General features: G+C 38.3%; 1 protein-coding gene across 4 annotated transcripts in view; it reads right to left on the bottom strand.

Moving 5' to 3' along the window:
* Positions 1-14,840, bottom strand: part of DENND4C (DENN domain containing 4C) — a 75,127-nt gene that overhangs the window by 12,929 nt on the left and 47,358 nt on the right. For 3 of the 4 annotated variants that reach the window (XM_081944498.1, XM_081944497.1, XM_081944499.1), the window contains 6 exons: positions 12,867-12,995; positions 12,539-12,683; positions 11,967-12,113; positions 7,483-7,605; positions 5,182-5,328; positions 1,019-2,184 (listed from right to left, as the gene is read on the bottom strand). In XM_081944498.1, coding sequence (XP_081800624.1) covers positions 1,019-2,184; positions 5,182-5,328; positions 7,483-7,605; positions 11,967-12,113; positions 12,539-12,683; positions 12,867-12,995 — 1,857 coding nt within the window. The remainder of the gene's footprint in view (positions 1-1,018; positions 2,185-5,181; positions 5,329-7,482; positions 7,606-11,966; positions 12,114-12,538; positions 12,684-12,866; positions 12,996-14,840) is intronic. The other variant, XM_081944500.1, reaches the window with a different exon arrangement.

Below are 14,840 nucleotides of genomic sequence, written 5' to 3'. Positions count from 1 at the left end.
AAAAAGAACAATGATATTATTAACAATGACGCTGCAAATATTTTGCAGAAATACTATTATCTTTAAGTGCTACAAATATGATAAGTACTTCAAATAGATATTTCTAACTAGTCTTCCTTTTTGCAGGCAATATCATCTTAAATTCGTAGGGGTTTGCCATTTTACTAATTAAAAGAATCCATGGGACCTCATATGAGAAAACAGATTATATGAATTTTAGTCATTTTATTGTTCAAAAGTAAAGGCTATTGCAAATATGGTTATTACTTTGCCCCCACCATAACACATGGAATGGAATTTAAAGAGAAATCCTGCTTTTCAAATTCCTCACAGTCTCAAAATAAAATTAACCTAGGAAGTTGCAGGCAAATAAAGAGAAAATTCAAAGGCAGCATGAAAGCCTCAATGGGGCGGATGCAGCCTACTAATTGCCTACTATCAGCATTAAGAAAACAGATTACAACAGGAAATCAAAATGCATGCTTCATGTAAGAACAGTATAATCAATTTGTGTTCTGTGTTACAATGTTATGGATGACATGGGTGAAATTCAACAATGTTAATCTGATTAACATTGTTTTTTCTGCAATGAATTCTCCCTCCCTTTTTTAATACACAAAAATATGATCTAAACGTTTGGCCCCAAAATTTGTGGCACCTTCTAAAATAGTATCAGAGCAAAGGGGAAATAATTTATAGGAGTAAGAGGAGTAAATTTATTAATATAAGACCTCAGTGAACTCTGCCATATTAAGATAAAGTCTACGGTCTGAAGATTACTTGAGTCAACTGAACTATCTAACCACTTACATAGGTGGCAGTGGTGGGTTTCCATTTTTTTACTATGAGTTTGCACATGCACGCTTGTGCATGCCACTTCTGCGCAAGCGCAGAAGCGGGTGGGCGGAGCCCCTGCTGCCGCCACTACCAGTTCGCCCTATCCGGGCCAAACCAGGAGCAACCCACCTCTAATAGGTGGGATAAAAGCAAAGAGGGAAAAAACACGCACAACATTTACCTCATCATCTGAATAACTATACGCTGATGACACTGCTCCCCACATCTTGCTGGCGACATTAGCTGCTTGTTTCATGCCAGATTTCAAGACCTCTATTTTAGGCCCAGATAATATGTGGTCTAGCTTCAGCCCTGACAGAGAGGTGACAACTGCACCAAGCGAAGCTTGAGGAGAAGAACGACCCAGCCCTGTTAAAGATATTGACCGTTCTTTTTGGGTGCGCGAAAGAGCCAGTTGCTTTGGCCTTCCAGTAAAGGTTTTGGACCTGGAGACAGATGGACTTTTATGATTAACATTTTGAGTCTGTGGGGGTGGGGGCAGGGGTGGGGGAATGGAATCTAAGCTTGACCTTCTCTCTAAACAGGGCCCCGAAGAACTAGGGGAATCCCCTTCCCGATCGCTCTCTCTCCTGTGTAATTCCATGCTGGAAGATTTGCTGCCCAAGGGACTTTTTAGATTCATGTAGCTTTCAATTTCTTCAGCCAGATTACGTGCTACCACCGGTGACATGATCTTTTCTTCCGGCTCGGCAGGTTTGGTGGCTTTTGTATCCGTGGCCAGCAAAGATAAAGGATCCAAACCCATTTGAACATCTTCCCTTTCAATTGGTTTGGCTACACCATAAAAACTATTCCTTTTGTTTGTTGTCTCTTTGGGTTCTTCTTGCTCAGTTTTAGACTGAAGGGTATCAGGAGGTCTGGGGCTACTGCACTCTGATTTGACTGTGCTGTCACTAAGTCCATTTTTCAATTGATCTTCAGGTTCTTCCACAACAGGTGAAGACCCAGCCCCTATTTCCCATGTATTTTCTTCCGCATGAGTTCTGGCACTTTCTGACCCACAGACGAATTGTATGCCACTGGCGTCATCAAAAGTATGGGAGTTACTCATATGGGATAGAGAGATTTTTGCCCCCGATAGAGCGGCGGTGAGGATCTTTGCATCTGCTCCCATCATTATTGCAAGATCACTGGAGTTATAGTCTAAGCTGTTCTTCTTCAGCAGCATGTCTGCTCTGCTTTCAGTACTGAAACTGCAACTCCTTTCAGAAAAATGTTTTTGCCTCTTCTTTCCTTTTTCATTTGCTCTTTTGGGAGAAGTGTTACAATCAAACACTGAATCTTCAACAGAATCCTGAACGATGAACAGTGGATTGCATGCAGTTCCTTAAACAAAAATATACAGGTCAGTGTTAAAATAATAGCTTGTATAAAGCACTTTAAAAAAAAACACCTATTAGAGAAAACATGGAAAATGGATGTCTTGGCAACCAAAATCACCATATAGAAATGCTGTGCTACATCTTTAGTTGTATTGATTACAGTTTTTAAAATACATGTTTAAATTGGCCAATTTATAACCTTCCATACTGAAAGAATTCTGGTGCCTGAGACTAACTCATTTTAAGTGACTATTGAAAATGTGCTTCTTCACTTAAGAATTTGCAGAGTAACAGATCATTACCGTGTTTCACCGAAAATAAGACAGGGTCTTATTTTCTTTCGGCTTCTGAAATTAGCGCTTGGCCTTATTTTTGAGGTGGTCTTATTATTTTTGAGATGCAGGAGGCAGCGAACGTGATCACATCATGGCTGCTGTTGTGTTGCAATATTTTCGGGGAGGCCTTATCTTAGCGTATGCACTCAAAAGCCCAGTTGGGTTTATTATCCAGGGAGGACTTATTTTCACTTACGGGACTCTACTTTTGTGGTTCTTTTGGAATTGATTTTTCTGTTTCTGTTTTTGAACACCAGGAGGTGTTTCTGAAGTAGCATGGTATCAAAACAAAATGGTTAATTTGGAAGGAAAAACAGTTGCATGGAGACCTGCTTGAGGCTGGACAAAAACGTTTCTTTAAAATAAATGGCCAGCTGAAACCAAGATTGTCAAAATAAGTTACTTACATGTTAAGTAGCTCTGACAGAAATATTTAATACCAAAGTATTTATTTTACATAAATAATATAATATATCACTGACACAAAATTTGTACTGTCTTTTAAATGGGTGGGGATTCTATATTTGTATATTTTAAGGGAACTTTCTGTGTCCCTTAAACATTTTAAAATAGCAATTTTTGGAGCGCATACATATTTATCAAGAATCATTCTCTCAAATACCACAATTATATAATTGCTGTTGTATATCCAAAATTCTGTCACGAGGGCACATAAAAAAAAAAGATTCACAGTAGTAAATCCTTACTCCCTGGCATAAAAGATCTGCTGGGTTTCAGTCAACCGGTCATGCTTTTCTTTGTTACACTTTCTTAAAGAATGGTAGCAAAATATGTGGAAAAGAGGACAAGACTCTGCCTAACTATCCACTGGCAGGATACCTCTCTGAAAACTCAACAAAATGAAAGGAAATTTGGTAAGATAGGAGAAGCTGACAAAAAAAAAACAACAAAACCAGACAACAGAATCTGGCTAGAGGTTACAGAGAAAAAAATTCCAGGAAAAAAAATCCTGCAATATATCTATTCTTCAGGGAGAGGCAACTGAGTAATGGTTTGGAATACTACCAAGGCCTCTTTGTCAAAGTGAAAGTTATGCAGCCTACTCTGTGCTTCCCAGGACATAAATACTCAGAAATGTACACGCAGGTATGTCAAAAGCTGTACAAAACCAGAATCACAGAGATAGCAAAAGGGCCCTGCTCTAATTAGACTATTTCATGTATGCACAAATACATGCAGAACGAATATATACCGTTTCCCTGAAAATAAGACCCAACTGGAAAATAAGCTCTAGCTTAATTCTTCAGGATGCTCGTAATGTAAACCCTACCCCCAAAATAAGCCCTAGTTAAGACCGTCAGCCAGATGAGCACATTTAGTACCATATTTCCCCAAAAATAAGACCTAACCAGAAAATAAGGTCCAATTACGTCTTTTGGAGCAAAACTTAATACACGACCCGGTGTTATTTTCAGGGAAACATGGGTATTATCTAATCAGAGAAAAGGCATGTTTTGTTTCTCTGTGTAGATACAATATGTGAATACATGATGGAGGATCTGATCAACAAAATGTGCCTCTTCTCTGATTAGACCCTTACAGCTACACAACCAATACTTAATCACACACCCTGGGGAGAAAGTGCAAATGCACATAGATGCTACACATAACTTTGTTACAAACATACATACACACACACACTCTCAGCCAAAAAGATGGTCAATCATGAAGCCAACCAGCAAGTGGAAGACCCAAGGATTGTTTCCAAATATCAATTATTGAGATCATCTCCTATCTTGGTAATTTTGTGGCCACTCCTTGGAAATAGTTTGAATATAGTTTGCCATTCCCTTCTTCCAAAATGTTTTCAACTTACAAACTAATCTACAAATCTTCCAAACCAAGGCTGATCTTTATTAGCTTCACAGCCTAAACATGATTAACCAGATGCTGCTGTTCCTAGCCTCCATTGGGGGAATGGCACACAGACTGTGGGTTTCCTTCCTCAGAACATTAAAAAAAATATTAATGTTAAGAATTAGCAAGGCACATTTGGAGAAGGTAAATCAAGTTTAATTTGGTACATATATGTACTAAATTAGTAAGGAAGACAGATAAAATTTTTAAATTAGAGGTTTTAATACATATGTATCAAATGATCCTCATTTAATTTTTATAAAGTTTACAAAACTACTGGGAATCATATATCTCTTGCAATTTAAACTTAGGATAAATATATATAAGGAGTGAAATTACATTTAGTAAGAGAAAAATCATCATCATCTTCACCTATTAAATGAACACCACACTCCTTAGATTGGGTATTTTCCATTATTTGGGTTCTAATCAAGAGCCTAAAAATCATGGAAGTATCACTATACTATGTAGGACAGTGATTCTCAAACTTTTCTTTACCACTTATGCCCTTTAAATTCCTTTTGTGGCCACAGACTACCAAGACATAACTCAAGATTTAAATCATAAAATTACTTCACGTCACTGACCCTGTGACTGCATCGCAGTCCCCCCAGGGGTCCACAGACCACAAGTTGAGAAACACTGATGTAGGAAGTTCCAAGCAAGGTGGTTGTTAATTATTACTGAATGTTTTTCACATAATAAATTCATTTTCTTGGACAAGTCAAGCACAGCATCAATGATTTATAATTTTATTTCTAATAAGCCAAATATATTGATTAGCTTACCACCACTGCTTTTCCTGCCAGGACGAACAAACATACCAGAAGGAATCTTCACAATACTGCTTGAGGAATGCAAAGGCACTTCCACAGGGATTTGAGATTCTATATTAGAGTGCTGTTCTTCTACAGATTCATTGGTGCCAGAAAAATCTTCAGAAGAGCGAGAGAGAAAGAGAGTTGACTTCCATATTAGTGAAAGTAGAGAGAAAAATGAATACCATTTCTAATAGCAAGTACCTAACTAACATTTCCCAGAACTTCCAGTCAGCATTCCAGTGAATCTGGGAAGTCATGTCCCAAAAAGTGCAACCAAGACAATCCTTTTATAGCACATTTATTTTTATATGCTGCTTTATCCCACCGATCAATAAAATGGCCAACACGTTATATCTGTGTTATAACAATGTATTTAGAATGGAGAACAAAATCTTGAATTGGGAAATATAATTGTAGTAGTTAGAATTTCTTAAATGGTAGGGTTGGTATATTATCCCCAAAAGTACATTAAAAAACAAATTTTATCTGTAGTTTTGGAACCTTTTTTTCAATTATATTCAGTTGTAGCCTCCATCTATTTTGGATATTTTCTAAAGAAATGTTCACCTGAGTATGTTCTGCTTAGTATCACTTTGAAGATTTGTTTTATTTTCTAAGCAATTTAAGAAGCATGTGTTTATTTTAGAACTGGAAAGTTTATGCTAAATTTATTGCCAATATTAATTCTGCTTGATTTTTATCATGCTTAGTTTGCTTTTTTATTGTTCTTATACTGCTTTCCTTTTCCTTTTTATTTATTTAATGTCTTTGCAACTCATCGCACACCACCCAGCCAATCCTTCTTTTTAGTGATGTACAAGCACAATCAATCAAGAAATCCTCTTTAAAAGTGACATTCCAGAATGTAAACTAGATCCCAATTAAACTTAAAATCTTGGAAACACTAAGTTGGAAAGTGCCATTTAAGTTATCAAGGCCAATTCCCGCTTAGTGCAGGAATCCAAATTCAAATCTAAGCCATCCAGATAGATGGCTGTCCAGCCTTTGCTTAAAAACATATCTAATAAAGATTAGCCCCAATCATCTTGGTTGCTCTTCTCTGAATCTTTTCCACTCTGAATCCTTAAAATACAACGCCAGAACTAAACAGAATAGTGGAAATGGAAATATTTCTTCCCAAGATTTAGAAACTATATTCTGTGGATACAACCTATAATTGCAGCTGCCCTTTTTTTACAGCTACAGAACATTATACTTGTTGATTCATAGAGGTAGTCCTTGACGTGCGATCACAATGGAGCCCAACATTTCTGTTACTAAGCAAGACAGATGTTAAGTGAGTTTTGCCCCATTTTACAACCCTTTTTTTGACACAATTGTTCAGTGAATCATGGCAGTTGTTAAATTAGTGACACAGTTGTTAAATGAGTCTGGTCTCTCCATTGACTTTGATTTTCAGAAAGTCACAAACGTTGATCACATGACCCACGGGGACACTCCAACCGTAATAGATATGAGCCAGTTGCCAAGCGTCCGGATTCTGATCACATGACCATGGGCATGCTGCAATGTTCGTAAGGGTGAAAAACAATTTTTTTCAGTGAAGTTGTAACTTCGAACAGTCATCAAACTCAGGACCTAGTTACCTGCGGGATCGCATCCTACCCCACACATCCCTGCGACCAATTCGCTCTCACAGAGAGGGACTCCTCCGGGTACCATCCGCTAAGCAATGCCGGCGGGCGGTGCCCAGGAGTAGGGCCTTCTCTGTGACGGGCCCAACCCTCTGGAACGACCTCCCCCCCCCGATATTAGAATCATTGCTGATCTCCGCTCCTTCCGTAAGAAACTCAAGACCCACCTGTTCCAATTAGCTGGCCTGGCCCAATCACAATCATAATCATAACTTATTCCCCGACCCTCCTGGCCGGTATTTTAAATTTTAAATTTTGGGGTATTTTAATTGGTTTTAATTATTAGCTTATTTCATGATCATTGTACAGACTTTTTGTTTAATTTGTTTTTTCTGTGATTTTGTACTTTTGTTCTCTATAGTGTATTTTATTCCTGTCTGTACACCGCCCCGAGTCCCCTCGGGGAGAGGGGGCGGTTTATAAATCGAATAAATGAAATGAAATGAAATGAAATGAAATCAAACGACTGTAAGTTGAGGACTACCTGTGTTTATTTAGTAACTACTACTAGATCTTTTGCACAAGTGCTATTATCAAGCCAGATAAAACCAATTCTAAATAGGTCCAATTTAGAAAGCCTATTTGAAAAGAAAAATTCTCCCATCCAACACACCTCCAATTAGGTCTTCAGCTTTTGCACCAACATCTTTTTCTCTAAGCACATCTGTTGAATGAAGGTGCTCCCCATCTTCCCTTATAAGTTCATCTTTGGAACCGTAGCCTTGATCTGACTGACCTGTGGGGGGGCGAGGGGGGAGAGAAACAAGACTTGTCCATTTGTTTTTCTCTCTCTGCCCCCAGAACATAATATTTTAATTATGAGAAATGTGTGTTGCAATGTTTTATTTTAAAACAAAATTATTAGCAAAGCGTATCTGAAATTGAGTGAAGAAAGAACAGCAGCAGAAGGTGCAGTGAAAGGCATGTTTGAAATCTAACTTGCAGAGTGTATTATTATTATTATAGGTGAACATTTACAGAAGGTGATATGAGTAACCCACAACAGAGAAATAAGAATCACATTCATTTCCGTTCATTTCATCAATTACAATGAAATGATTCTCCGGTTGACCAGATTTTTTTTTTTAAAAAAAAGTATTAAAAACATCCGTGGTAGACATAAAATCAGCATAAAATCAAAACAGTGCAATAGTAACAGTAACTCATGAATAAAGCAACAACAAAAAAAATAAAGAAGAAATGGCCCAATATAATTAGGGTGCTCTAGAACAGTTCATGGAGGACACCAGCCTCATTTCCACAGGGAGGCTGTTCTACAGAACCAGCGTCACTAATGCGAAGCCTCAGATCCCTTTATCTCCTCTAAGTTGGGCACGAACAGCAGTTTCTCCTTATATGACCGAATAAGCCAGGCTCACCCTGGTCGGGGCATGTGATGCTATAGGTACCCAGGTGCCAAAGCAAAAAGAGCTTTATAACTCCTTATAAATCGGCCCTTCAAATGGCACATATCAAGGACCTTATTAATCCCTTTGCCCCTCTTCCCTGTGAGGTAAAATAATTTCACTGCTGTTGTTTACTTGTTTATATGCACATCTAAATTTATATTCCCCTTGTATTAATCTCACCTGAGCTCTACTAATATGGTATAAGCCCTGCTCTCCTTGGCTACAGAACTTCACTCTGCTAGTGCTTACCTTCATAACCTCAAAAGCAGTGCTTTTCATAATTCTAATACAGCCTTTCCCAACCAAGTAGGCTTCTACAGCTGTGTGAAAAAGCCCTGCACACTTTCAGTTTTAAGCTGTATTTACATGTTTAATCAACTTTTCACTCATAGAAACCACACAAAATTAGTACTTTGATGAAAGTTTCTGTATGTCGGATTGAGATGCATAATTTTTATTATAGGGTAACCCAAGTCTTTTTAAGGCTTTGAGTGAGTTTATATGCTAAAACAAACACAACTTGAATTTTCGAGAATGTTAGGATCGAAAGTAGCCAATCAGCAGCAAAATGCACAGAGGCTAAATCTATGAGCCAATCAAAGTTGTCATACTCTCTGACTATAAATAGGCATGAAAAGCATCGAGAAATTTAATTTAGCTCTGGCTGCGGGCAAGGATGAAGGCCTTTGCTTTCACCAGTACTGAGCAGCGGCATCACATCATTGTGCTTCATGAAGAGGGTTACTCCTGTACAGAAATAGCCAAGAGAGTGAAATGCCATCGCACCACAGGGAGCAGAGTGGTTGAAAAATACCAAATAACTGGTTCAGTTGATGACAGGCTCCGTTCTGGAAAACCAAGAAAGTCGACAAAACGGCAAGATCGGGCTCTGCAACGCATTTCGATGGCTGACAGGAAGCTCACCTCACCTCAGATTACAAGTATTTGGGGCGCAACATGTGATGTAAAAGTGTGCACAAGCACAGTGCGTCCCAGACTGCTTGCCAGAGGGCTCAAAGGCTGCAGGGCTCGAAGTAAACCTTTGCTCACAGATGCTCACCGCACTCGTTGACGTGCTTGGGCCAAGAAGTATGCCAAGTGGACCAACGAACAGTGGGCCAAGGTCATCTTCATTGACGAGAACAATTTCTACTTGACTAGGAATTAGTGCAATAAGTATGTCAGAAGATTTCTAGCTGAAGAATTTAGGCTGTACTTCCTGAATCTATCTGTGAAGCATCCATTGCACGTGATGATCTGGGGCTGTATCGCTGCTTCTGATATTGGTCGGATACAAATTGTGCAGGGAATCATGAATTCCAAGCAGTATGTTAAAGTCCTGGAAAAGACCATGCTTCCTTTAGCTCAACAACTTGTAGGGAAGGACTTTTATTTCCAGGATGACAATGCTCCTTGTCATCGAGCCAAGTCCGTCCAGCAGTGGATGAAGAAGCATGGTGTTCAACTCCTGGATTGGCCAGCTCAGAGCTCGGATTTGAACCCAATTGAAAACTTGTGGGCCAAGATTGGTTACGAAATAAGCAAGAAGCATCCAAAGACCAAGCAGGAGCTGATTGAATCCATTACTGCAGCCTGGCACCACATTGTCACCAAAGATCACATGCAAAGGCTTATACAGTCTATGCCGAAGCAATGCCGCCTGGTGATAAGCAATAAGGGCTGGCCAATTTCATATTAGTAACCATGTTTGGTTACCTAAATGGTCCTTTTCAAGGCAACAAACAATTAAAATGTTAACAAAACACTAGCATAGGCCTTAGTAATTGCAAAACATATGCCACTGGGTATGCATCAGGTAATCTGTTTTCATAGTCATTATAAGCATGCATTGTAAGCATGCAAGAAAATTCACAATCCCCATCCAAACAGCACCAAATTACAAAAAGCTTATGCTTTTCACTTAAAAACTACCAGTATTTATTTAAATATAACAATATTTGCATAGCAGTTAGCATAAAATATAAAATCAATGGCCTATCCAAAAAATGTCATAAACCGTAAAGCATGCAGGACTTTTTCACACAGCTGTAGATTAAGTGTGACTATAACTCCCATAATTCATGGATAATTCCAACATAGTCAGAGGTTAAAAAAAATAACAAATGCTGGGACTTGAGGCTGAAATTCTTATATAATCAGTTTGAAAAACACTGATTTTAAATTAATGTTTTTCAAACCAGGCAACTTTAAGGTGTGGAACTTCCATTCTCAGAATTCTCCAGCCGGCATATAAAGTTGCCAAGTTTGAAAAAAAATACTGTCCTAAATCGTGACACACTGTCTCTACCCTCCTCTAGTTACATAGCAGAGGTAAAAAGGTTTGCAACTTAAATAACAGTCAAATCCCAGACTGAACAAACACAGTATCTTTTTATTGAATAATAAATGGAAGGATCAATTAAGAATTCCATCAATTAATGAAATTTGAAGTATATGCTGTGTGCGTGTGGGTGTTTCCAAAGTAACTTGCTATTATTTAAAATAGCAGATTGAAAAGTCAGCTACTGTTTTTTATATTGATTTACATTAATTCATGGGAAAATTACCTGCAGGGTTTAACATTCAACAGCAGAGTTAATGCACATCTGCCTCCAAGGATTCGCATCACACAAGTCTGCACCTCACACCATGACAGCCAAGGACAAATGCAGCACCAAGAGACAGCACAGAGCAAGAAGCAGAGCAACAAGGATCAGAGAGAAGGAATATTTAGTTATCTACTACTAGACAAATACAAGAAGCCATCTACGCAAAAGAGAGACAGAACTAAAATTGTTTTAAAAAGAAGGAAGTCAGAAAATTTAGTAGAGAAAATTGAGGAATGGGACAACATTTAGATTTACATCTAAGAGCAGGATTTTAAAAATATGGTTCTTTGTTTTGTTTAAAATATGTAAATTACAGCTAAGTGAAACTCTTTTCAGAAAGATTCAGCCATCTGCACTTAAAAAATCCTTTACAAACTTATCTTTAATCACCAAATGTGAGCTAAATATAGAATGCTCCCCACCTAATGCAAGTTACTGTGAAATTTTCTGAAACACAGTATTTATGTTTAGCGTAAAGTGATCCAAGTGTATTCTTTTGCCCTTATAAAAACTTTACCCAAGTTCAAATAAATGTATTTGGGTTACAGGGAGATACATATTAGAAATAGAGCACCAGTTGCAGCACTCTATCAGTGCCTCCTTCACACAAACATATATTTTCCTGGAATCAGGATTCAGTTCACTGCATGTCCTCACATATAAATTCACCTGTGCTGAAAGGCCAAAAAAAGTTGAAGGCTGAATAAACATAAAAGTTCAAGTTGGTATAAAACCACAATTTTTTACATTGAACGAATGCTATCATTTTCCACTTGCCTCTTCCTCTTCCTGCTGATTAGCTATTTTTCTCTTAAACAAGAGAGAGAGAGAAACAAGAGAGGAAAAAAGCTGCCTACAACAGTTGCACAAGCTAAGCGTGTACATCCAACTTGTGATCCATACGTGCAATTTGCTTCCTGGTGAAGCAATCTGGACCACAGTTTGGATTCTGCTATTGGTGGGATTGACAGAGAGCAGAAAACATGTATCTTTTCCTCTTTGTAATAGAAACAATATCAAGGCTGGCAGCATATTAGAAAGACATTGCAATAGTTAGTGAGCCCCAACAGATCTAATACCTGTGCTAGAGTGATTATCAATGGAATCAAGCCTGACTAAGTCTCTGACGAAGAGTGCGTGCTCCCCACTGTTAGCATCATTAGAACTATCCACACTACCATGGCTCACCGTGTCCCCATCACTTCCACCTGGGATCTTCTGTGAAGCTGAGGACAGGAACAATAATATGTTAGTCAAAAAAACAAAGAGCAGCAGTATGATCATCTACATCATCGCTGAAGGATTGACCCAAGATCTTTTTTGGCAAATGAAGACCTATCTACCCAAATCAATATGCTTATTGAAGGCTATTTTGGGGGATCCAAAGCCCAAATCTTCACATCCCCTTCCTTTCAATGATATCTTAAAGCTCCTGCTTCACACAGTTCAGCTATTTAAGACATAAACGCTTATGAAAACAACACATAACCCCACACACATTGCAGTACCCCATTTGATACTCCGCACTTGCACTTTAATTGTGCCTGTTTCCTCACATGCAATCACATCACCCCATAACAAGAGTTTATGACTAATCTGAAGCAGGAAGGATGTATATTTTGTTTATGACAGTTAAGGATTGTGACATTACCTGGTACTGAAGCAACCTGTGACGTCTGTGTGGATTTTTTGAGAGCTTGCCTTAATTGTGCCATACTGTGGACCACATTTCGCAATTTTGTCCAAAGAAATATACCGCTACGATTACTGCTAGGCCAGGGATTCTCCAAAACTGCCTAGAAGAGCAAAATTACTAAGAAAAATATTTCCAAAAAGTCAACATACAATACTTGATGTCCGTATAATCCATGCCCTGCAATCTCAGTCAGAAAGAATTATATCACTATTATGCAACAGTGATAAGGAAGGAAGTTATATATAAATCTTTTTTATATAGTATTTACTAATTCTTTGCTTACCTTATTGTAGTAGCCATAAGTAATTGCGTTTGGTTCTATGCCAGAATTTTTCATCTCAAAGAGAATCCGCACAGCCAGAACAGGATGGCCCCAAAGTCCACAGAGCAGCATTAAAACTCTATAACACACCTGATAAATATTGAAAAGAATACAGATTTTATATATGGTAAAGCATCAAGTGTGACTATTCTTAGAATATAAGTTTCTCTTGGCAGGTATTATCAATCAGCAGAGGAAAACTAATTTAAAGCAGAGAGGTATTCTGTCACTGAATTAGAAAGCCGCCAACATATTAAAATAATATTCCAAACACATACCATACATAACTTCTGGTCCAATTCTCTCAGCTGCTGCCAAACTCAATAAATCTATTGATATTGTAGGAAGGCAAAACTAACTATTTTCACCACAAGCCAATCCACAGAAAAGAAAACCACACAAACTGTTTAGCATTACCCAAAAAATCATTGCAATCCTTTCTTAGATTAAGTATTTAAGGGGGACTATGCTGCAATTAATTGGTATATTTTTGTGACATTTTAATTCAGGTAAATATGACTAGGAGCTTGCTTAAGCATATCTAACCTATAATCATCTGTTTTTTAAAGAGCTCAAGAGGGCTGGGGAAAAAGGAATCCTTTTAATTTTATTTCCACAATCCTTGGTTGGGCCAAGAGTAACCAGCCCATCCATCTGACTTGCCAAGACTCGGAATTTTTTAGAACCTGGATTTTCTTGATTTTAGTCCAATAATCTACTTGGTGTACCTAAATACAAGAACATCAAGTTTCAAAATTCTCTAAAGTTTAACACACAGTGCCTACTGAAATTTACAGGATCCTCTTCCACCATAGGGTTAAGAAGAAGGCCAGCATGTCCAGGCAAGATGGGACTGAATTGCGACTTCTCTACTTTACTGCAATGGGGGTGCAAATCTGAGGAATGTGTTAGGAGGTGCTTGGGCAAACTGGCAACTGCAGCAATGGGCTTCGTCTCCCTCTGACTGCCAAGTTTATCTAAGTGTTGGAGATAAACTGGAAAAGAACAACCTAGCTAGTTGTTGTTCTGACTCTCTAAGACCTCCAGCCCTCTTTTCTGCAAGATCCAAAGTTTTTCCATATTTCCATTCTCTGTTTTACTCAAGACCTCTATGCCATCATGCACTCTATTCCTGATCCTGTTACAGTTGGACTCATCCCAGGTCTTCAGCACACCTGCCTGACACTTCCTGGATCCACAACCCATGTAACATTCACACCCCTTCCAGACTGGCTATGTTGTCAGGTTCCTGTGCTATCATTCTTTTTGCCTACAGATTCTCTGACTGCTTACAGTTTTTGAACCTAACTCTTTAGCAATCCATCAATCTGTGCGATTCTTTAACCTTCCTCATAGACAACTAGCTCTTTGTTTTTCAACTTTCCTCTAATTTGCTTGTAACTTCCTTCAAGGTTAAGGCCAAATTTAAAGGAAAAGTTCTTGGCACAAAAGTGAAACTATCTAAACTTTGAAGATGCATCTGAGCAAAGATATTGATTCTCCATTGAAGTACAAGTGGAAATAGAGACAAGTTTCAGAATAATTTTTCAAAATTTACAAAAGATTGAAAATGACAAGAGCTGAAACGATTTCTTTTATCTGCATCTTATGTAACAATGGTGCCATGTTCAATAATTTCTTTTCCAAAATGTCAGGTTTTTAGCAATAGCACTTAGACTTATATACCACTTCATAGTGCTTTTACAACCCTCTCTAAGTGGTTTATAGAGTCAACCTATTGTCCCCAACAATCTGGCTCCTCATTTTACCCACCTTGGAATTCTGGGAGTTGAAATCCACAAGTCTTAAAGCTGTCAAGTTTGAACACCCCTGGGGTTTTTTTTTCCTAAAGGGTTAGGGGTGCAAGGGTCTTGTAACTTGACAGCTTTAAGACTTGCATGCTTCAAATGCCAGTTATTGAGCCAACATTTTGGT

Source organism: Natrix helvetica (assembly GCF_964273705.1).
Source record: "Natrix helvetica genome assembly, chromosome: 2".
Lineage (NCBI taxonomy): Eukaryota > Metazoa > Chordata > Lepidosauria > Squamata > Natricidae > Natrix > Natrix helvetica.
The sequence above is the reverse complement of the archived record's forward strand: the minus strand, read 5'-3'. Positions and strand labels throughout refer to the sequence as shown.